We start from the raw sequence: 22,810 nt of genomic DNA on the forward strand, positions 1-22,810 counted from the left end.
CATTGTATGAGATTATAAATGCATACATGAGGCACAGAGCTCAGGGAAACATGTCTTAATAATCACACATTAAAAATACCTAAGTTCGGAAAGTTTCCTTCGTTTGATAGGGGAATAATAATCCTTATTTAAGCCAAGTGCTGCATTGTAACAGCGCTCAAGCCTCGCCCCAAGGTCACCTCACACGCCGACAGCTGGGACCAGAAATACTTCACACGGACTTTTCCAATCATTCCTACTTAGCTGTCGTGTTTTCGTGCACTTGAAATTTTTCACTTTTCGTTTAATCGCAAAAAATAGATATCATAATTCAAAAATCTAAATGCGTGAAATGCACACTCCTGGAGTAATCATCTTTCGATTTAGGCAATAAAAAATAATAGGAGACCACCCTATTATAATTTTTGACTTATCTTGTCAACAATCAGTCTTAGCTGTTCTGTAACACTCAATTTCATCAAGTTTTCCCATCAAATTCTACCAGAAAAATATGATTGTTTAATATTTTCACCACTGCTCAAACCAAGGGCTGGCACAAAATAACCTAGAATCCGAGGAAGAATTAAAAACTTGTATACAGGCTGTTCTGGCTTTGTTGTATAATGGGCATGTCATAGCGCAGGTTGGCACAGAACTTTTTTTGAAATTGCAGGAATGCGATCTCAGGCTATTTGTGATCTTGCATGTGTTCTACCAATTTACTGCTTTACTGAATGCAATTTTGGATACACCTTCTAAAATACATCAGGTTGCGCAATGACTTGCCTGCGTAAAATGGTCTGAAGTCACATCGTAAGAGTAAGGCTATGATACAAATAATGTGCTTGAATGGGTAGCCTACAAACTACTCATGTCTTATAAAAAAATTCTCTGCAAAATGGGAAAAGAAAGTATAAGTAGTTAGACTACGAATTTCAATGGCCTTTCTAGTATGCATAGGTCGAAGCTAAATCAGAAACCAAATTATTCTTGCATGAATTGCATTATGCAGCAGCAAGTCTCCAATGAAAAAGCTTGCACTTGTTCAGTGCATATTACAGCCTTAAGGAAGTGCCATTCTGGAGAGAGGCTGCAATTAATTAACTTCCTTTATTGTTTAACTTCTTCAATCCCTTGCATCTACTGAGAAATTTAAAGTAAGAAAACTTGCAAAATAAACTATTCTCCTGAGATTTTCCCTGCTTGAACCCTCTTTCCTGGAAACAAGTCTTTGAAGTAACAGATTTCAGCAACTTTCCCATGGAAGAACATGTGAAATAACATCTCTACATCTATAAAATATGAAAAAGTTTATTTTCCTGGTTTTTGTACAAGTATATGGAAGGGCAAACTAAGGTACAAAATCATCTCTACCTGTATAAAGGTTAAGTGTATCAAACATTGCATATGATGGCATCTGCTGAGCACATTAATGCATTTTAATATGATATAAAATATAAATTGTTAAGTGAAGTAAATAACTTGTTAGCAAGGTCAATCACTTTCAATTTACAATACACATTTTTCCACTGCAATGGAAGATTTTTACTCACAATATGCCACTAGGTAACAATACCTTGTGGTTGTATTCAGTGTTCTCATAATTTATACAAAAAATACCATACTTTTTATATTGTAATAAAATAATGATTCATCACCTTATCATCAAGGCAGAACTATGACGACAAGACAACAGTGGAATCTGTGGGTATGGAATGTGACAAAAATGAAACATCCACTTCAAGTTACAAATACATCTTAAGAAACCCTCAGAATAGGACCCACCATAGGTGGGATGATCAGAACCAATATATCAAGGAGAGGCATGAAACTCCTGTTAAAAGAAGGCTCATGACAAGTATCACATATTTGAGTGCACTTATTCAAACTAGAATTTTCTAGTATTGACCAACTGATATGGACATTTGAAACAGGTTTTCAACTTGCCTTGATGCTATTAGATATGCAGCCTATAATTTTTCATAAAGCATACTTCAAGAAAATAAATAAAACTAGAGGAAGACAATGATGTCTTTACAAAAAATGTAAACTTCTACAAATTCCAGAGATTTAATGCACTTCATTAGCTACCTTCATAAATCAAAATCTTTGACAATTAAAAAAACTGGAATCAACACTATCATGATAATTATTCTACACAAAAAAGTATAACTGTATCACCAACAAGGTCGAAAACTTCCCCATTTGCTCATGATACAACAGCACTTACATCAACAAAGTTATAAAATATATAATTAATGGTGATAATAAATGCCTTTTATGCAAATAATCCAAAATCAAGTGGAGAGTATGATGAAAAATGCAAAGTATCTTTAAAAATTGCCTACATATAGAAAATATAAAAATGAAGTGCTTTCTGAGTTAAAATAAAAATACATATATTCACTCACTCAGTCTTAAATCTCAAGAAATATATATATTTATATATATTTACAGACAGAAAAAATGGACGAATATTCTTTTTGCCCTTGCTGGTCTTCTCATACCTGATATTCAAAATTGGTAATAATTAACAGCATTTTGGTGTTTTCTGTGTGTCTGAAATATGCTATCAAGCTCCACCATTCTCATTTCTTCTGCATACATTATTTACGTAGAAAAGTAACTGGTTCCAGCCTATAAAATCTTGTGCTTTCTCCTTTCATTAGCTTGATGGTTATAACAAAATATTCTTTTTTATCACAAAACTTACTATCAAATAGAAAAAAGTTGAAGGTTGTCATGTCAGAGATGAGCAGCAGTCGATTCATCGGCGAAAATACCACTCTTTAGCCCTCCACCAGATTTTCCGACGGAACAATAGGACACCCCCGTGCCCACGTCTTCATTATTCAAGAGCATAAGCGTTTGGCTCTTCAGGGTCCCGATAAGAGATCCCTCCGCCTGAATATATATCTTTTTGCCGGCTACATCTTCTTCTGCCCTTCTGCCCCCCATTGGCTGACAGGTCAGTATTGACATGGACGGGTGTGAGACAAAGCTCCTGGAAGTGCTAGCCAGGCGGCATTCCGGCTGGGTGGGCAAGCCACTTCCCTGAGTCCCCTGATTGACCACAACCGGCTTGAGCAGCAGCATAGTCGACTTTCCATTGTCCATGCTCGAGGCACCATCGATCCCTTCAACTTTAGAGGCCCCTCTTCCAGCAGCATTAGCATACACTGAGCTGCACATCACTTCGACTTTTGGGTTGTCAAGAGTCACGCATTGGTCTGTGTTCAGGTAGATGCAGTTCAACTGCTCACGAGAGCTTTCCTCCAGCATATTGGATTTCACCACAATAGGACAGGAATTCACTTCTCCCATCTCCGATGCCTCATCACAGGCATCAGCCTTAGCTGACAAGTCATCAAAGTATGAATTATCACAGTGATCAACCACCTCAGTTACTGAAAACTCTATTGGGTCGGGGACAATGGGATCCTCTTCGCATGAGCGGAAATCCGATCCTTGGAAAGGAATGTCGCTCTGCCTCATAGCCTCCTTCACGATGTCCTTAAAGCCCTTCCTCACATTGGTTGCCTTGCCCTCTGAGAGTGGCTGCACCCTCCCACCCTTCTCCACGTTGTTGTTGTTCTCCTTATTTGAGCCACGCTCCTCTTCTGCCTCTGCACTCAGCTCATCTGGCGAGTTGCTGTCTGAATTCACGTCACTCGACACATCCGACTCCTGGGACATGTCATCATCCTCTCCATTGATCGGATCTTCCCTTGGTGTGCTGTTCGACTTGGCTCCATCACCACTTCTAGATTTACTGAGGATTCGTGCCCTGGTTTTGCCAGGGACATGCCGTGGCAGAGCTCGGATCTGTTTGAACTCATCGTCGGAGAGGACCAGCAGTTCCCCCGATGGTGTCAGCATTTTTCCATGATGAGTTCGCATGTGACGCTTGTACGTGTTCCTCGTTTTGAATCTGATAAAAATATAAGAAGAAATTATTTATAGGTACAGCTTTATGCAAACTGAAGAAGTGCGCAGAAAAGCAACTCATTCTGAGTCCTCTCTAAGCCAGAACATGCCTTTCATTTTACTTCCCTGAAACCAAATACAACCCTTCCCAAATACCTGCTCAAACAAAATAGAGAATGACTTATTAATTGACTGAAGTGGTAATAGAAGGAAAATTTCCTTTAGCAAACGATAAATACAAATATTATTGTAATTGGGTTTCATAGCCTCATACCCACCCTAAATTTAGGTCATCACCAAGATGCATGTCCGTAAAGTATGGAGTGAAACAAATGAAATACTTAAAAGGAATTGAGGAACAAGGACAGAAGTTAAATTGGACCACCACAATCATGCACTCACACACAAAAATATCAATTATATTCAGAGTAGACTTGAAAATCAAAGTACATACATATTTTCTGTTATTATGAGACAGATCTAGATATATATTATAAGGTGTGAACAATTAGTCTGTTGCAAAAAACAGGCAGTCATACCTTACCATGAGAGTGAAAAAAATGAATATACACTCGCACTGACTCAAAGCACTGGTTTTTATTCCATTATTGAGAAAAATAGTGATAATGGAATAAAAACCAATGCTACTAAGGGCTATAACAAGAGTCACATAAAACATTTTCAGTTAAATTGTTGAAGTCACTGAAAAAATTACACCAGGATTACTCTTGACAGATGAACATAGACAAATGCCACCACTAACAACCACCATTGTTCGCAGGAGTCTATTTTTATACAGTACATGAACCAAACAACTCAAGTCTCATATCTATCAAGATAACTTACCTCAATAGACAAAGAATTAAAGCACAAAAGCTGACAAAAATCAGTGCAGTAAAGCATTGCATATAGGGTATTGTACTTGGCATTGCAGTTCAGACAACTGACAATATTAGCATGATAAACTCACATTAACATCACCTAACATTAGCCAAACTATTTTGTATCTTGTCCATTAACAAAAAGCCAAAGTTAAAATGACTCCTCAGGAAGATTGCCCATAAATAATTTTGACAGGTTGGCAACTTGAAGGAGTTCTGAGTAAAAGCCTAGGAGGTTGTAAATATCTGGAGGCGCTGTATTCAAGTTTTAAGCGTTGTCAGAATTCCCCCATTTTGGTTTGAAACTTTTCGGACTTAGTCTCAAACAGTATACGTATATAATCAAGTATTCTATTCCTTATATCGCCCCTGATTTATAAAATGAAAATGCAAAAATTACTTCTTGATTGTCATAGGAGTTTTCTGATCGTTCGTCATACTACTGTGTATATTAAACTGTCCATATAGTCATATCGTGGTGATAATATATCGTTGTGAACATACTTTCGTACTATAATTGCGACCGGTCCGCTATCGTAAGATTTCCGTCAACTGTAATCTTATTAATTATCACTAGAAGTGTAGGGGAATGGTTATTTTATAATTGTAAAATGCTATTTTTGGCTAAGCTAGTTGCACAGGGGAACAGTCGTGATTGACAATAAGTTTTCCTTGGGAAAAGATATTCGAGGTACATTTTTACGAAGCCTTCCCATAATGACAGAAAAAGGGTTTACTGTTTTCGTTTGCGATAGTTTATTTTAGCGTAACAACAACAATGACCGAATATTTCACCGAATACTTAGCATTGACTCTAATGGGATTATCAATATTTTGGTCAAAGTAAGCGTGGCTATCCTACCCAAGCACCCCCATTCCTGCCACACTGCGCTCAACGCTCGGAACCAGTGGTGCCCCCTCCAGTAAATTTACAACCTCCTTGGCAAAAGCGTATTGGCTCCAATGAGGAACTTTCTCTGGGATATCTTTTATGCTCTAAGACCACGAACCTTCCAAAGTAGTAAACTAAGAGGAAATATTTTCAACACACAAAACAAAATGATACAGTGTGCAACCTTACATTATAAAAACAGCTCTGTAAAACAAATACACACCTGTACATGCAATCCGAGCACTCATAAGGAGACTCTCCAGTATGTCTCCGCCGATGCTCCTTAAAGTGTGATGGGTGACGGAATTTGCGTCCGCAGTCTGAGCAGGTGAACCTCGTCTGGTTGGAGTGAATGAGCATATGGTAGTTGAGGCTGTGCTGCCGAGTGAACACTGAGCGGCAGAGGCGACACTCATAGGGCTTGATACCTGCGAAAGCACGAATAAATGGCATTGTTTAAGACAGGGGTCATCACCCTTTTATAATGCGAGGGCCAAAAATCCAGAGGGCCACAATGCTCCATACCACCTTACCACCACATTAATAAAATAAAAATATAATTTCTAAGTGCAATAATCTTTACTGGTTGAAAAGTTCTATCAATTAATGCAATTAAAAAAAATTTTTTTTTTGATGAGTGTGTCGATATAATGTCAATATTTTCTTTAGCCTCTAGGGGCTGCAAGAAATTAGCTGGTGGGTCATGGGTTGAAGACCCTTGTTTTAAGAAGAACATATATAAAATAAAAATTATAAACATGGTACAGTATGATATTAGAAGGAGGCAGGGGCGCAACTAGGAATTAAGGCTAGGGGGATTTTTATGCACAACTAGCACTGGGGGGTCTGAGGGTTTTTCTTTCTCAGATAAATGGCTCAAAATAGTGAGTTTTACTGCTTCCTGAGGGATATACACTATTCTATAATTAATAATAATCCAATTAAGTGAAATGGATTAAACTTAAAAAATTTCTCTGAGCTCTGAGGGGAGTTTTATCCCCCAAACCCCCCCCCCCCCCTTTTGTGGCGCCACTGGAAGGGGGTGACTGACAACTGTTGTGATTTGCATCATTAAGGAAGGGTTGGATAGGAAGGGCGAAAACCAATCATCAGCATTAGCCAGCTCTTGACGGAAGGGATCAAGGCTTCACTCCCATCTGACAGATGGAGTGTTGCGCTTAAAGTGTCATCCACACTCAAGCAGGGATCACTCTTCTTTCGAAATTCTCTGTCACCACCAGGACCCAGATACAGGGGTGTGAAGCTAACAATATAGCTACCACACTGACCTAATCCCAATTCTAAACATAAAAAAATCTTCAGTATTGGGTACACATCTGAAACCCTGAAGAGAATAGGGTAGTTTCCTTCATCAAAGAAAACGAAAGCCATTGATTGTGATTCGTTACCCACCATTAGTGCATTCATTATATAAAAAAAGCTATTTGGTTTTAGAAATCCCAGTTTAGACAAATGCTAATGGTCAATTTTAACTTCATTTGAAAAAGGCCAGATTGGCGGCCATGCGATGCCACTCCATGTGATGTCACAAGGACCCAGATGCTATACAAGGAGTCAGGAGTTTTACATCGTCTGAGATAGCCAATGTATGCATGAGGCACAGAGCTCCGGGAAACATTTCTTGATAATCCATATTCAAACCAAGCGCTACCTGCTAGCAGCCTGCATCGTAGCGGCACTCATAGGCTTGCACTAAGGTGGCCTCACATAGAGGCAGCCAGAACCAGAATGACATCACATGGGCTTTACCCAGCATTCATACTTAGCCATTGCATTTTCGAGCACTTGAAAATTTTCACTTTTGATTTAATTGCAAAAAATAGATATCGTCATTTAAAAATCTAAAAGCGTGAAATACGTACTCCAGGAGTAATAATCTTTCGATTTAGGCAATTCAAAAAAATAGGAAACCACCGTAATTTCTATCCGCTACTGAAGGAAATGATTCTTCAGTACACGCAAGTACAGCCATACCCCTTACGGACTGTATTTGTGTGCACTTTAGAATGCGCTGTGCATTGCACCATTGTCATATTATGAGTCGTGGAGAACCCAACTTATGTTGCTTACTCATGGATGGGCTATTCTCTTCAGTATACTTAATACTAGAGATGGGTCGAATAGTAGATTTCTCGAATTCGAATATTAAATCATTGCTCGAATATTCGAATACCTCGAATACTAAATGATGAATGCTGGAATGTTTGACTCGGTTGCCTATGCAGCAGGTAACACAACATTTTGGGGAGTAATTTTGATTTCCTTTAAATGATTCGAACAGGAATTTAACTGATTAATGAATATTTTAATTTTATGGAAACAATTGGGCATATAGTTAATTCAACTAACATCGCTTTACCCCCACTCCTGCTGCCAAGTGCTAGCCGACAATCTGAGGCATTTTGCAAAATACAAGCTCTTTTCCACCGGATTTTTTTCAATTATTTTCAGTCCATCTTTGGGAGTTCTCACGAGATAAGAAGATGAATTGGAATGCTATCAGGGAGAAACCAAATATTCTGAGAAAATATCCCTTTGTCTGCGACTGTAACAATAAAGATTTATAGCACCACTCATAAATTGTAACTTGATATATGTTTTCGGAAAAAAATACCGCATCAACTTCCGAGAAGCTCTGCTGCTCATATCGAGTTTCGCCAGAATGCTAAGTCTCCGTCGTATTTTGATATTTATTTCTTTGCGTAAAATGCTTAAATAAACTCAGAAATACGTCGTGTTTGGTCTTATTCTTTTTGAAATTACGCGCACATTACTAATATTTCAATTCAATAAAGGTGTAACATCAATTGACGAAAGTCATTCTTAGACACCTTTTGTGCTAATAGATGACTCATGCAGCGGTTGACCTCCACAGAAATGGGGAACTTCGAAGCTGGTAGGAAAAAAAAGGTCAGTGGGGGCGAAAAGGGAGGGCCCGAAACACGTTTCTATTGTTCTATTGTAACTTGGTATTTTTTCGAAGTTAAGGTCTTCGTAATATGATCCCTGCGCGAGCTGTGACCTTTTTTTTATTTCGAAGAAGAGGAAAGCCTCAGAGGGGGGGGCTAGTGCTGAATGGAGAGGGATACCGGATCTTGGGAAATGCGCTAATGCAAGTATCCCACGGTACTCACACAGCAGTTGACCTCCAGAAATGGGGAACTTCCAAGCAGGTAGCCAGAAAAAGGTCAGTGGGTGAGAAAAGGGGGGAGGGCGTGAAACACGTTTTTATTGTTCTCGTAACTCGATATTTTTTTCGAAGCAGGGGTCTTCGTAATGCGATCCCTGCGCGAGCTGGGACCTTTTGTTTGATTTCGGAGAAGAGGAAAGCGTCAGAGTGGGTGAGGCGAGTGCTGAATGGAGGGGGATAGCGGATCGTGGGATATGCCCTAAGGTTGCTATCCCACGGCACTGAAGTTCTCCTGGTGGGGGGAATCGGGGATTTTCAGAATTTTTCACCCGACCATTTTCGGTTCCCCTCGCCGAACTCTTTTCACCGCTAAAATCCACGAATTTGATGTAATTCGTCAACTTGCGTAAAACGGCGCTGCGAGCACTAAATGACTACAGTTCTCTACATTTTTCCGAGTTAACTACCAACGACGTGCGTGCGACAGTGTATGACGCGAAATTCAAAGTATTCGAGGCGGTACTTTTCGCATAACTATTCGAAACCTCGAATATCGAATACTTTCTAATATTCGAGATATTCGAGTATTCGCGGATACTATTCGCACATCTCTACTTAATACACACAATTTTTTAACATTTTTTTTATTATGGCAGTTGTTACACCTTGATTTTAACAGAGACAAAACACTGCTAATATTTTAATTACCTATGTCTGAGTTCTGTCCAGTGGAAACTGAGTTATGAACTATGGGTAAAAAAGTTTCACCACAAATGAAATGGTGTCAATAACACTATTAAATTGATTTGACTTTGTCAATTTTGTTTTTAAAACATCAGCTATATCAAGAAAAAGGTAAAAGTTGGCCATGCTAGAAAATGTGAGTCTCCTTTTAATTGTTCATATTTTGAATAAAATAATCCTAGTTATGTACATATTTAATAGGATATTTTCCCGTAAAACACTGAACAAAAGATGCGTACATGATAATTGCATTATGGTTGAGAAATTGAAATTTACTTGGGCTATGATCTTAAATTTTGAGCATGAAATGGATATTACTGACATCCTTGCCATCCTCAGGAGATCCGTACGGTACTCAAAATTCTGTATTTCTTGCACTGACTGGCCTGCAATTGGTATGAATCCTGACATGTGGCACCACAACATTTATTTATTGGGAAAATTTCTAGACCCAGAGTAAACATCCATCCAACTGACATTCTTAGAGGGGTTATTTCTAGACAAAGGAATTCTTAAAATGGTAGCCCACAAAATCAGGGGGAAATGAAGTTTTAACCCCAGACACTCCCTGCTGAGTACTTGTGTTCCAATGATTTCATACAAACTATTGCAATAACCTTATGGCAGTCAACTGGCCAAGACAAGAGCATGAAAACGCTTGAAATGAAAAGTTTCACAACTTGAAAATGTTCACAAGTTCTCCCATTCAGGTAAAAGGCTTGATTGGCATAATTTGAAATGGTATCTACCTCCAATGTTAACAATATTACATACCTGCATGGCTCCTATAGTGACTAATCAATGTTGTTGGTGCTGTGAAAGACCGTGGTGGGTTACAGATTTGGCATTCCAATGATTCCAGCGAAGTCACCCTGCCCTTAATTGCTTCAATCATCTGAATGGCCATTTCCTGAAAATTAATAGCAGTTATTGGCTTTAATAGGGTGCAATAAAAATATCAGAGGAGTAAATTTAAGAGCAAATATTTGATACCACTCATTATTACCACATTTTCTCCTTCATGATTCAACATTTATTTACTTTTATCCAGCACGTTCGGGCAGCCTTTGAAATGCTGGACTTAAATTATCATCGGATGACTCTTCATCAAATATTTTTGAAATTCAAGAGTTAAAAGTCTCATATGATCCAGGTCAATGGCAGACATAGCCAGACCCAGAATTTTCAAACTAGACACTTATAAAAATTCATTTATTTGCACTTTCTTACCATTTTATTTTCCGAAGTAATTATTCTATGGACTAGAGCATATAAAGCCCTTCCATTAGGTATCACAACTCAGATAATATGTTATATACATATAATCATATATTAAGGCCTGGTTATACAGTACATTAACCTCCACGAGTTAATAAGTTTGTGTGAATGATTTTTGTGGACCGAAACGATACATGTACTAATGTGTGAACCAAAATGAAACAGGTTCTATTTTCTGTTCGTGCATTCGGACAAGTTGGGTGGTTACATGGTTGCAATTTTGTGTTCCTTTACATGTTCATACATTCAGACATTACCTCATATGATTAATGCATCGTGTAACCAGGCCTTTATATAGCAACAACTTAAATCACAACTGTCAACATTTATTTCTCTATCTTAAACCCCACATTCAGCAAGAACTGAACTGTGTATTACTTGAATTTTAGAATAAGAGAGCAAGTAGCACTCGGCGATAGCAACACTGAAATATTATTTTATTATGTAATCCATTTTCACAGTTAGGGTTTCAAATTAAGTTAAGAATATAATTAATGATTAGGAATCAATGACAGAAATTCATCCATGCTACTTAGTTCACCAAAACAGGAAGTAAAACAGCAAAACACGATGCATATTTATATTTATTTTTCTTTGCAGGATATATTTAATCTTAAATATCAATCTTTTCACATAATGCAAATCAACATATTTCCACAGAGATAATTAACATTTTCATTTTGACTGGTCCAATTCAGACATAGTTGCTGTATTCTTTGTAGGTTAAGAAGTGGGTTTGTTATGTTTCAGTTTGTCTGAATGTGGGTTTTGACTAGTGTGCTTGAATGAGAATACATTTTAATATCCCTTCAATTGTCTGCAAAGCTATTAGGAATGGCATACCTTTTCAGCTTTAGACTGCCCAATGAACTTTGCCTTTCCCTTTGGCTTCTTCTTCATTCTGTATTCATCCCTCTCAATGTTGTTGTTACTGCTTATCACCTTCATTTCTCTGGAATCCTCTTCACTCCCAGACTCCATTTCCTTCTTCACCAAGCCCTTTGGCTGACCTGTAAAAACATCATCAACAAAACAATTCTCTTAGTCAGGAGATTGAGAACAGACGATTACATGAGACATATTATTATAGGCAGCCCAAATCTGCATTAGTTGCACTGAAAACTACCATTTGCCTGGGCCAAAAAATATTTATTTTACATAAAAATGATATACAATGAGGTGTGTCCGCTCCAGTTTTCATACAGATTCCAAAAAATTGTTTCTCAATTTTCCTATTATGTATTTCTAACAGCATGCTTAGCATATTCTAGCTTCATAGGCAGATTTCTTTCGCAAATAGAATATATGTAGAAGCTTAAGTTTCGCATGCACATGTATGGTGTGCATGTGAGGATCCTCTTGCTTGCCAATGACAGATTACCCCCTGCCAAACACTATAGAGGTGGTGCAGGGTATTATGTAGATGTAAATGAAAAAATAAATGGGCAAATTGAACCGGATTGCAATGGTTGTGGACAGCCTATAAGGTTGTTCTTTCTTATTATGCATGATAGTTTGAGCTACAGTGCTTCTCTTTGTGCACAATGCCCTAAGCTTGAGTAACATTCTATGTGAGCATATTACTTAATTTAATCTAAGCGGATGCGTGAAGTGCTCCTATAGTAAATAAATGTTACTTGAGTGAGTAGTGTGATGTTGCTCTCCACCAAGTATTTTTGTCCACAGCTATGTATGTGAATCACAAGGACATGAAGTTTGTCTGCATTCTACACCAAACAGAACTTGCCTAAAATCACTAAAGAAGATCAATGCATTATGAATAGACCTACCCGGTATTCTCAAATGATAAATGAATATACATTACTGCCCACAAATTTTTATTATAACAGCTTACTACATGTGTTTCGATTGCTACACAATCATCATCAGTTACCTCAGTTACTATAAAAATTTGTGAGCAATACGATATCTTCGTTTATTATTTGATGTTGTTCCAGGACATCTCTCCTTAAAACGTTGACTATATTCTCAAGTACCAAGAACCCTCATGTAAGATTGGGACATAAGTTTTACAGGAAATGTAAATAGGAATAAAATAATTTTAAAAAGCACAAGATGATGCATACTTTTAACTAAAAAAACAAATTCATTTAAAATATATTGGTAGTAAAACACTCTTCAATTTTCCTTTGAAAATACTGGAAAAAATTATAATTTCGAAAGAAAAGGACTATTTCACATCATACTTCCGATCCTATAAGTTGGAATTACACGAGATCAACCGAAGAATACATTTGCAGGTGGGCCCACCTCAGAGTGCAAATGGCAAGGGGAGACATTACTCGGCCAGAGCTCATTAAGTCCATCACCATATGGTGATGGGCAAAATATTATGCATCATTGTCATCGATAACATGTAAAATAAAAATGCTCGTGTGACCTGCAACAAATTCCTGGTGTTGCTAAAAAGCATAAATAGGTACACATGGTAAATGAGAAAATATGGCACATTGAAGTACTCTGTGTACTGGAACCCTGAGAGGAGATGTGGCTTTATTCAGGAGGTAAAAATGGAGGAGTTTTCAAATAATCTTACAACAATTCCTTCATCATTGATGGAAAAAATGCTGTGCATTGTCTTGAATCAATGGTCTATACATTCAAAGTCCAAAACTCTATCTCCTGGAGGAAGGCAATGAAGGTGGGTGCCTTGATATATACTGATTCAATCCATATTGAAATTCCAATATTATTGAATGACAAATGTATTACACTTAATAGTATGCTTTACCACAAATAAAATATGTATGACATGAATTACCTGTTTTCACATCCATTTCACTACCAACACATGGTAATTGTTTTAGCTGCAGCTTTTCTTCCTCTAATACACACACCATTATCTGGAATGAGCAATAAAATGGCATAGGAAAAGATTGCAACAAATAAAATTCTATTATACCAAAATTAATGAATAGTTATACAACTGCAAATTTTATGGTAATTATACTAAAATTCATTGCACTGTCAAATGTATCCATATACATAGAAGCTACTCAACCCATGAATTTGAAAAATTAATTTTAAAAACTCGAAATTATAATAAAAATGCCATCCAAAGATGTGGATATAAAAACTAGCACTGAAGGTTCATGAATCAAGATACACTTCCCAGTCAAGAATAAAAAAGGGAGTTAAAATGTTTTGGTCAGGAAAAAATTTGCAGCAAAAAGATCATTGGGCTTTGGTAATTAGGGTTCAAATTTTGATCATGTCAACAGATTGAGGTGAACTGGATCCTGAGAGAATATAACTCTACACCTGCGTGCATGACTACTTGCAAAATCAAAATTCACGCAATTCTTGTGCCAGATGATGGCTCTGTGAACCGAAACACGTAGTAAACATTAAAATAACAGTGGAAAAGAGCAACTACCTTTAATTTCAATAAGAATTTCAGTTTCCCTATTGAAAAGCAATAGTTTCCAAAATCTGTTCATAGTAACAATATTTTATGAAATTACACTCAGGCTCCTATTGTGATGGTTGACGATTTTTTTAGCTTACCAGAGAAATCCATCTAATGCTTCATTCACAAGCCATAGCTAACTGGTAGTTATAGTACATGATTATTTTACTACTTCCCACAAGAGAAAATACCGTATTTCTCCTAGTAAAGTCTCTCCCCCCTAATTTTGAGGCTTCAGTTTCGGGAAAAATTAAATAAAATGCAAAGGAATATACTCCCCCCTTTACTTTTACCATGGGCATTTTTGGAAAAAAAAGCGGGGACTATATTCAGACAAATACAGTAGTTATGAATAGCCTAACCTGGGGGAAGCACAAGCATAACATTCAAGGAATGACACATCATAGCACTGGATGAAACAAGTGACTGTGTACTCAGTCACATGCAAATTGGTCAAGTATTTGCAAACAAGGGTGAAATTTGCTATAAAAAAGTCATTTGGCTATGCTGAGATTTGAACCTGGATTTCATTGGAGGTTGTTGTGAAGTGGCTTATTACACCCTTCTGCCTCCTGTGCCACAACATCGACTTGAGATGCTAATACCTTGTTTTGGTAAACCCAGAAAGTAGCATCAGACAAAAATGGCCGTGAGGTGTTAATGGTAGCATACATGGCCAGCAATTGGAGGATCTGGGTTTGAATACCGGCTAAGCCGAATGACTTTTTCATAGCAAATGTTGCCTTTAGTGAAAAGACGAATCCCAAACCATACTCACCATGTTATGCAGTGTTTCAGACACCATAAATTTGTTCAATTCAGCAGATGTACTTTTAGATTTCTCCTCCAGGCCAGTTTTGATAGCGCTTTTGAGCAACGATTCATTTTTCTCACAATGCCAATCCTGAGACTTCCCACCCATGAGACCTTGCCCCTTCAAGTCATCGCCTGAAGGGAAGTCGGACCCTGGAAGAACGTAGTTGTGATCCATCAAGGCGACAGGATCCTCCACCTTCATTGCCACTTCCCTGTAACTCCCATTCTCCGTCTTCACTGATACTATCTCCATCGTGGTAGCAGAGCCCGAGGGATCGGCTCTTTCCTCCTCCTTTATCAGCCCCTTCTCCATCTTCACACTATGCTCCTGAAGATATCCAGCCAGCCTTGAGGTTCCCCCATGGTTCAGCTTCAATTCTGACTTCACTTCCCTGGCGACAGAATCCACACATGGGATTCGTGATGAACTTGCATTCCCACCCCTTGGCTTGACATCGTCCTTTGCACTGCATGACGTTTTCATCGACTGTCCAATAGTCCTGAGAGCCACCTTCTTTTTCTTGCTCAGTGCATTAGCCAAGTCCACCTTCCGCCTCTGACGAGATTGCACCGTTTCGGCAGCAAAGTGTGACCCCACTGAAAAGTAACCATCACAAATTACAGAGTAATTAATGATGCTAAAAATCATACAATATAGTATTTCGGATCTCTAGGTTTGGTATTTGGAGTAAGTGACCAACAGCTATGGTCATTTGCGCCATTACAAAAGAAGGTTATGGAAGAAAGGATGGAGAGAAACCTGGTGTCGGCATTAGGCTACTCTTAACGTAAGGTGCCAACGGGACCTCAGCTTGTCGTCCCATCTGACGGACTAATGTTGCACTTGAAATGACCTCCACACAACATTCAAGCAAGGATCGGGAAATCTCCAAAAATTCTCTGCCACCACCAGGATTTGAACCAAAGCCTACAGGGTGGAAAGCCAACACTCTAGCTACTACACCAGCGGTTCCCAAACTGGGGGTCGCGGGCCGTTCGGAAAGGGGTCGCGAGATGTATACGAATAATAAAGTGAACTATGTACTTAAACTTAGACAACCATTTTTAGGGGGTCGCGGCTAAAACGTATGGGCTAAAATGGGTCGCAGAAAGAAAAAGTTTGGGAACCGCTGTACTACACCAACCCGATACCCTACAGATCTCTTATGTCATCTGCAGGGATGAGGCATCTCATTATGCAACGTAATTCACTGACATGAAGCAAAAAGTGCTCCCCAAATAGAATGACCTTTTAAATTCCTCCTCAGTCAAGTGAATAAGATTCACTTTTTTTCCTGGGAGCGCATGATTTTTCATGATGTTTACCCTATTTTTTATCTTTCAAAAAATAAGCTTCACTAAAGTAAACTTAAAAAACTAACCAAATGGCTGTAAGAGTGATAGCTAAGCAAAGGATTATGCACTTTTATTTACCAACACGATTAAGTGAAACAAAGACACCATCAGAAGTTCATTAAAATCTTTTCAATCAGAGCTAGAAAGAGAATAGAGCCACTGCCAAAATTATAATTCATAAACTTCAAATGATAACCAGTCAGATATGCAATGACTTTCGATAATGAAAAAAACGTCAACTGCAAAATTCTTCCCTGCCCATAAATGTTTTCAGAAAATTAAGTTAAGTTGTCATGGTTGAACACTTGGTGTGGCCAATTTAGTGTATAATTACAGAAGTTATAGCGATAAATAACACCACATTACATCCATTCTAGACACAAGTGCACCTGCAAAGTAGAAGGGATGTGTGACAGTATACTCACTTGATGCTTCCTCTGACAGCTTATTGACGTGCTCCATCAGATGTGATTTCATTTGCTGCCTGGCTTTGAGTTCACTTCCGAAGCTTGAAAATTTTTCTTGGCAACGTGCAGGGTCAAGCACACAGGTGTAGGTAAAAGTCCGTTTCAGCTCATTGCCGTCAAAGTCAGAGAAGCACTTGAGCAGGTGGTGTGCCGAGAGCTCTCTGATCTGATCTAAACTCAGCATGTCTCCGTCTCCCAATTTTCTGCAGGATGCTCTCTGCAAATTCAACAAGAAAATATCTACTTCAGAAACAAGGATTGAAATAAAATATGGAATAAAAAAACTGACCAAAAATGAACAAGAGACAGATTGTTAGGATCATGTTCACCAACGAGAGGATATGGAAACTGTACCCTCCTTAAGCAATAAAGGGAGAGGAAGTGAACAGGATTTATGACTAGAAGGACGAATAATAAGCCATATTCAGAGTTTAAGAAGAAAATCCTATGTGGAAAGGGGAATAGACAACAGTGATTGTCAAAAAATATGATATAAACCCACCCTCAAACAGTAGATTACTTTAATAATAACTGAAATGTATCACTGCAAGCTCATGTCATGCAGTGGCGTAACTAGGAATATGCTTTGGAGGAGGATGAGAGGACTTGTGGGGGCGACCCCCCACCATGCAACAGAAGGTCCTGAGAAAATTGCCCCCAGCGAAATTTTTGAAAAATAACATTCCTAGACAAACATTTTCCATCGTTTTGGCACTTAAAAATTAACTTTAAGTAGATGCAGTTATTATAAGTCAAAACTAGACAATCGTTTTAAGTATTTTTTTTATTTCTCAGAGGCTTGGGGGGTATCTATCCCCCTTATCCTCTCCCATAGTTATGCCACTACCTTGATGGAAGTCTTCATAATACTCGGGATTTGTGTTGAGTCTGAGACCCACTCAGACAAGTACATATTTCGGAGAAGGCATCTAATGCCACTTCTATCCAGAGAGAAGGAAAATTCCCTCTATGGCTTATTAGGCCCTCATTCACAGAATTTCCTGTTAACGAGGGCCACACAAACTCACCCATAAATGATGGATTACTTACAAAACTCATCCAATATCTTCATAATCATGCAGTTCAATCAATCCACCACTTACCTTTCTTTTGCTGGAGAGGGGATGCCCATTTTCGACAGGAGAGCGAACGTCAGCATAGCGCAAAGAGGGAGCATTGTTCCCCATCTTCATGGATGGATCGGAGTGCAAGTGGTGAGAGGCAACGGCTGCCAGCATGTGTAGCCGGTTATGGGACTCCAAATGGTCATCCATAATTTTCTTCTTTCTTGGTGACCGCACATCAGCTGAGGGTGTAGGAAAAAACAAAAATTGATTGTATTACTCAGATCTATGGCCAGAGCGTCCATGTTGCTTCTTTTACCTAAATGAGTGGCGGATCCAGGATATAGATTAGGGGGTGGCTAAGTGGTGGGTAATCTACCAGCAGTAGTAGGGGTCCAAGCAAAATTACCATTCTATCCAGTGTAAATTGGAAACCCAACTCTGGACCTGTGACTGGATTGAAACATACCAAAAGCATGTAAAATAGGTCCTAATTTAAAAGCAAATTTGCATTTCATTTCGTTAAAGTAGGTAAAAATACTGGAAAATATAGCTAAATACTTTCCTACAAAGAGGCAACCTCCAAAAATTTCGATTTCATTCAGTGTGTGTCTAGGCCTAATGGGGGGAGCCGGGAGGGGTATTTATAAGTATACACTCTGAGTAGAATGGGTCAAATGTTCAATTAAATCCTAATCAGTCCAGATTTTACTGAATCCTATGAAATGTTTGATTCTACGATTCTTTTAAATCCACAGAATAAGAAGTTGTGTATAATGAGTATTCATGTTGTCCTAAAGTAATGAAAAACATTGAACATTTTTCACAAAAGATGCAGTATCAACTGAATTGAAATATGGAATTCACAAGGAAGTATTGTTAAGAAATCTAACGAGTGAAATATATTTATAGTCACATATGAGATTCAAAAACTGGATTAGACAGGAAGAGGACAGGGATATCAAGTTCAATAAATGGAAATGTTACAAATTGTATCAAATTTTTCTCTCAATCCACCTTTCACATATATTGCAAATATCAATATTTAATTTTTACCGTTGGGTTCATAACAATAGCTTATAATATTCCGAGTGGCGATAATATGTCACGTAAAAACAAAAGTAGGAGCATACAATTTCTTAATTAAAGCATATATTTAATTTTTTATTATTATTAAATTTATTATAATTTATTAAAATTATTTTTTGAGTCAATTTACACCACTGTGTAGGACTTTTTCACTGAAACATAACTCTATATTTAATTTTTACTAGTCATAGGAATCTACCTAAAATTAGGGTACAATTCAAAGGATGAGACTGATTCCAAAAAAGCCAATGTTCTTCTATAATCACAATCTTAATTATCATTAACTGCTAAATAAAAACTTATTTGCCATGTGACTTTAATTATGAAGTGGAGTCAAGAGATTCAAACAAATTTGAATACACCAACAACTTAAATTAAACAAACGATCGTCAAATTATCAGAATAATTTTGCAGCTGGTGCCCCATGTTGTGAACAGGTTGGACTAAAATAAATCAACATGAGGTACCTGTTAGGTGTAAATTCTTCCGGGTTTTCAAATGAAGAAATTAAACCTTAAAGGTGTCATGTCGATTTAATTTAATCCAACCTAGTTGCAGTAGCAGAGCCTGGTTGCAATCCACAGACCCCTGCTATCACAATGCCCCACTTGGTGAGTTTAAAGTTCAAACTTTTGAAAGGGGTTCATACCAATTTTCCCTTTTCAATTTATCTTTTCAGTGATTTCAAGTTCAATTTTTTCATTTTCCCCGTTTTATATCATTAGTAAAGCAGACATATAGAGGGATTTTACATAAAATTGAAGCACCATACACTATGAAATGAAATGGAAGAAATAAAGGCAAGTAACACCAAGGAAGTGATCCCATTCCACCCAGCTCGGATGACAACAAAATGCTCACCAAGACGATTTAACTCAGCAAGCCTCCATGAGTTCAACCCTGGGAGTTTCTCTTTGACCATAACCTGACTCCCTTGTCATTTCCATTATTTCAAACCCTGAAATTTATTTTCCTGACTGGTATCACCCTGAGTTTCCTCTGGGAAAGGAACAGATACCATAATCCTGAATATGTAAGATCCATTCAAGCTTTAGAAATGCTTTACTATCATGGATTAACAGGAAAGTTGCACAATATCATAGCTACATGAAACCCTAAAGATATTACATGATAGAACGAATGGTGCTGCATCATAGGGGATGCCCAGTGCAAATATACAGCTGTCCTGCAGGCTGGTTCACAAGTCTGAAGGGACTCAAATGCACAAGGGAAAAGGGGAATCTGGGCTAAGAAAAGCTAGTGTGAAGTTAAATAAGCAGAATGAACTGACAGAGATGGCAGAGACACCTAAATGACTTTTTTCCACAAAACCTTCTCATGTGAAACTATCAGGTACCTAAAGTATATCATGAGTGGCAGAGATATTTTGGCAGATTATAAGGCAGATAGATCTTGTTGAATTTCCAATAAGTAAAAAACCATTAAATCACATGGGACTACTGATACTAACCTCATCAAATAAATGGTGCAAGCAGTGAGATTGATTATAACTACTTCCTTCATATGCTTCTAGCTTTGGCACATCACATATATAAGTCTCATGCAATCTTGTTGTGATTTTCTCATGTAAAATTCTACCCATTTATTTCCTTGAACTTAATAGAACAGCAAAACATTATGCTTACTATAATTCCAACAACTTTCCCAACTCACAAATGATATATGCATGAAAATAAGACCAGAAATACACACAGCCATATGAAAGCACCTCTAAGACCTATGTACACAAAAAAGTTAAATATGAGCTGCAACGCAAATGAATTTTATCTTCGAAATTTGGTTGCAATAAGCACCACACTTCACGACTATGTTGGTCATCAAAGGCCCTTTTTCCAATTAAAGAGAGTCACACATGGAGAACCCTGTCAGAATCTAGCTGATACTCAAAATCTGAAATTTCAACAAAGTTCTGAGATCTGAGAGTTCAACTTCACCCAGCTTTAAGTTACTACAAAAACCCTCCATCATTCTACTGAATTTAATTATTGATAGAACTATTATAAGGACATCAACAGAAACTTGGGGAATTTTATGACAGATAAGAAAATATTTCGGAGATCATTTAACAGTTTAATTCAGGACATACGTTCGCCAGAGTCTCAACATATTCTCACCCGAAACACCTGAATGGAATATTTCCAATATACATGAGCACTAATTAAAAGCTATAATCAAAAATTTTCAACCGGGTGACGAAAACCGGCTCCTTTCGACGGTATATTCACAATACATAGTTCTAATAAATCAATTGCAACTGCACCGAGGTTTTCGATTTTTGCCATTATGATAAGAAGTTATCTCTGGTATAATGAAGTCTTGTCAACGTCGATTTCACTGTCGCGGACCATCCGTTTCAGGCCTTAAGTGCTTCATTTAAGTTAAACAGCAACCAAACATGTTATACAGCACAAAAATACTTAACGTGAAACACTCATTGCCCATAGCACACTATATAAGCCACCTAAAAATAGTTCAGAAAATTTTTTTCATATTTCCCACACGAATTTAATTTCGAACACGATGAAAAAAATTTCCATGTTGCATATCCACATTTAAAAATGCAGAAAAGGTGAAAAATCTAGATATTTGGAATCGGCACGGATACACTTATCAAAATTCTCACAAAAACAATATATTATAGGACAAAGAACGAAAATGAAATACTTAGATCCAATACACCTATCATGCTACCTTGAAAAATATATATTGTAACTATATAACAACAATAATTCATAGAAAACATCGGCAAAGCGACTTAATACTAAGAAAGCCGCATTTAAGTAGGAGAAATACTTGAAAAAACAATATATTCAACTTTAAGATGCCCCGCAAAATCTAACTTCCGCACAACAACAACACCCAAAATATATCATGGCAGATGATTTGAGTGACAACTCGGTTTGACAACGCCCCAGTTTACAATCAAAATTACGATTACTTTCGCGGTAAAAGTAGATTCCAGACATAAAATAACCTATTAAAGAACCCATAAATTCCTTTGACAATAACATTGAGGCTGCTTCTAGCTTTAAGAACCTTGAATTTTCGAAAATTGGAATGTAACAGTTGGTCTTGGCGCGAGTTGTTTTAGCAGACGCCATGAGGGTAACTAGCAGCCGACATCAAGGTCTTAAACGGGAATTACCACACCTCGTGGAATAAATTTACATGGACAGTTGTTTACGCATTTAATATATAATCAAAATATGAAACATTATAAAGGATATACTTACAAGCTTCGGCAGGTGGATGGTCAAACCACTCGGTGGATTTCAATCTTGTTTTCATTGTTCCCAATGAAGGATGGAAACATGTTCGAGGTAGACTCGCTTTTCGATACATTCGAGATATATCGATTTCGGCTGTTTACGTTTTCGCTTTGTGTTTTTCATTACAATGTTTATCAATTTTTTTTACCGGTATAACAACATAGCGGTTTGATAGGATATTTTTTATTTTAAACTTGAAAATTTTGTAGCATATTTTTTTATTTATTCATTTTGTTGGGGTGAGTCATTCATTTCTCATCTCCTTGAAGGTTGAAAGCAAGTTGTAGAATGATGGTGGGGCGATTGGACCGAAATTCGCTTATTTTTTTTTCGTTGTGTGAGTTTTGAAATTTGTGTTTCGATCGAGAGATTGTTCTCCGGAGAAAATATAAGGAGTAAATGGAGCTTAATTAATGTAGAAGTCAATAAAGTGGAGATAAAGATCC

At 37.6% G+C, this 22,810-nt stretch overlaps 1 protein-coding gene across 2 annotated transcripts; it reads right to left on the bottom strand.

Moving 5' to 3' along the window:
- Positions 1–1,272: 1,272 nt before the first annotated feature.
- Positions 1,273–22,435, bottom strand: LOC124168349. Of its 2 annotated transcripts, none has more exons than XM_046546543.1 (9): positions 22,329–22,435; positions 18,025–18,227; positions 16,880–17,138; positions 15,061–15,695; positions 13,635–13,716; positions 11,696–11,862; positions 10,349–10,484; positions 5,903–6,107; positions 1,273–3,910 (listed from the first exon to the last, which is right to left on the bottom strand). In XM_046546543.1, exons 1-9 carry the CDS (start codon positions 22,381–22,383, stop codon positions 2,725–2,727), a joined length of 2,928 nt encoding a protein of 975 aa, XP_046402499.1. In that variant the 5' UTR covers positions 22,384–22,435; the 3' UTR covers positions 1,273–2,724. The 2 variants fall into 2 exon arrangements, with proteins under 2 accessions (XP_046402499.1, XP_046402500.1); XM_046546544.1 differs by lacking the exon at positions 22,329–22,435 and adding an exon at positions 20,546–20,564.
- Between the last annotated feature and the right edge of the window lie 375 nt (positions 22,436–22,810).

This window comes from Ischnura elegans, chromosome 11 (genome assembly GCF_921293095.1).
Source record: "Ischnura elegans chromosome 11, ioIscEleg1.1, whole genome shotgun sequence".
In the NCBI taxonomy this organism is placed as follows: Eukaryota; Metazoa; Arthropoda; class Insecta; order Odonata; family Coenagrionidae; genus Ischnura; species Ischnura elegans.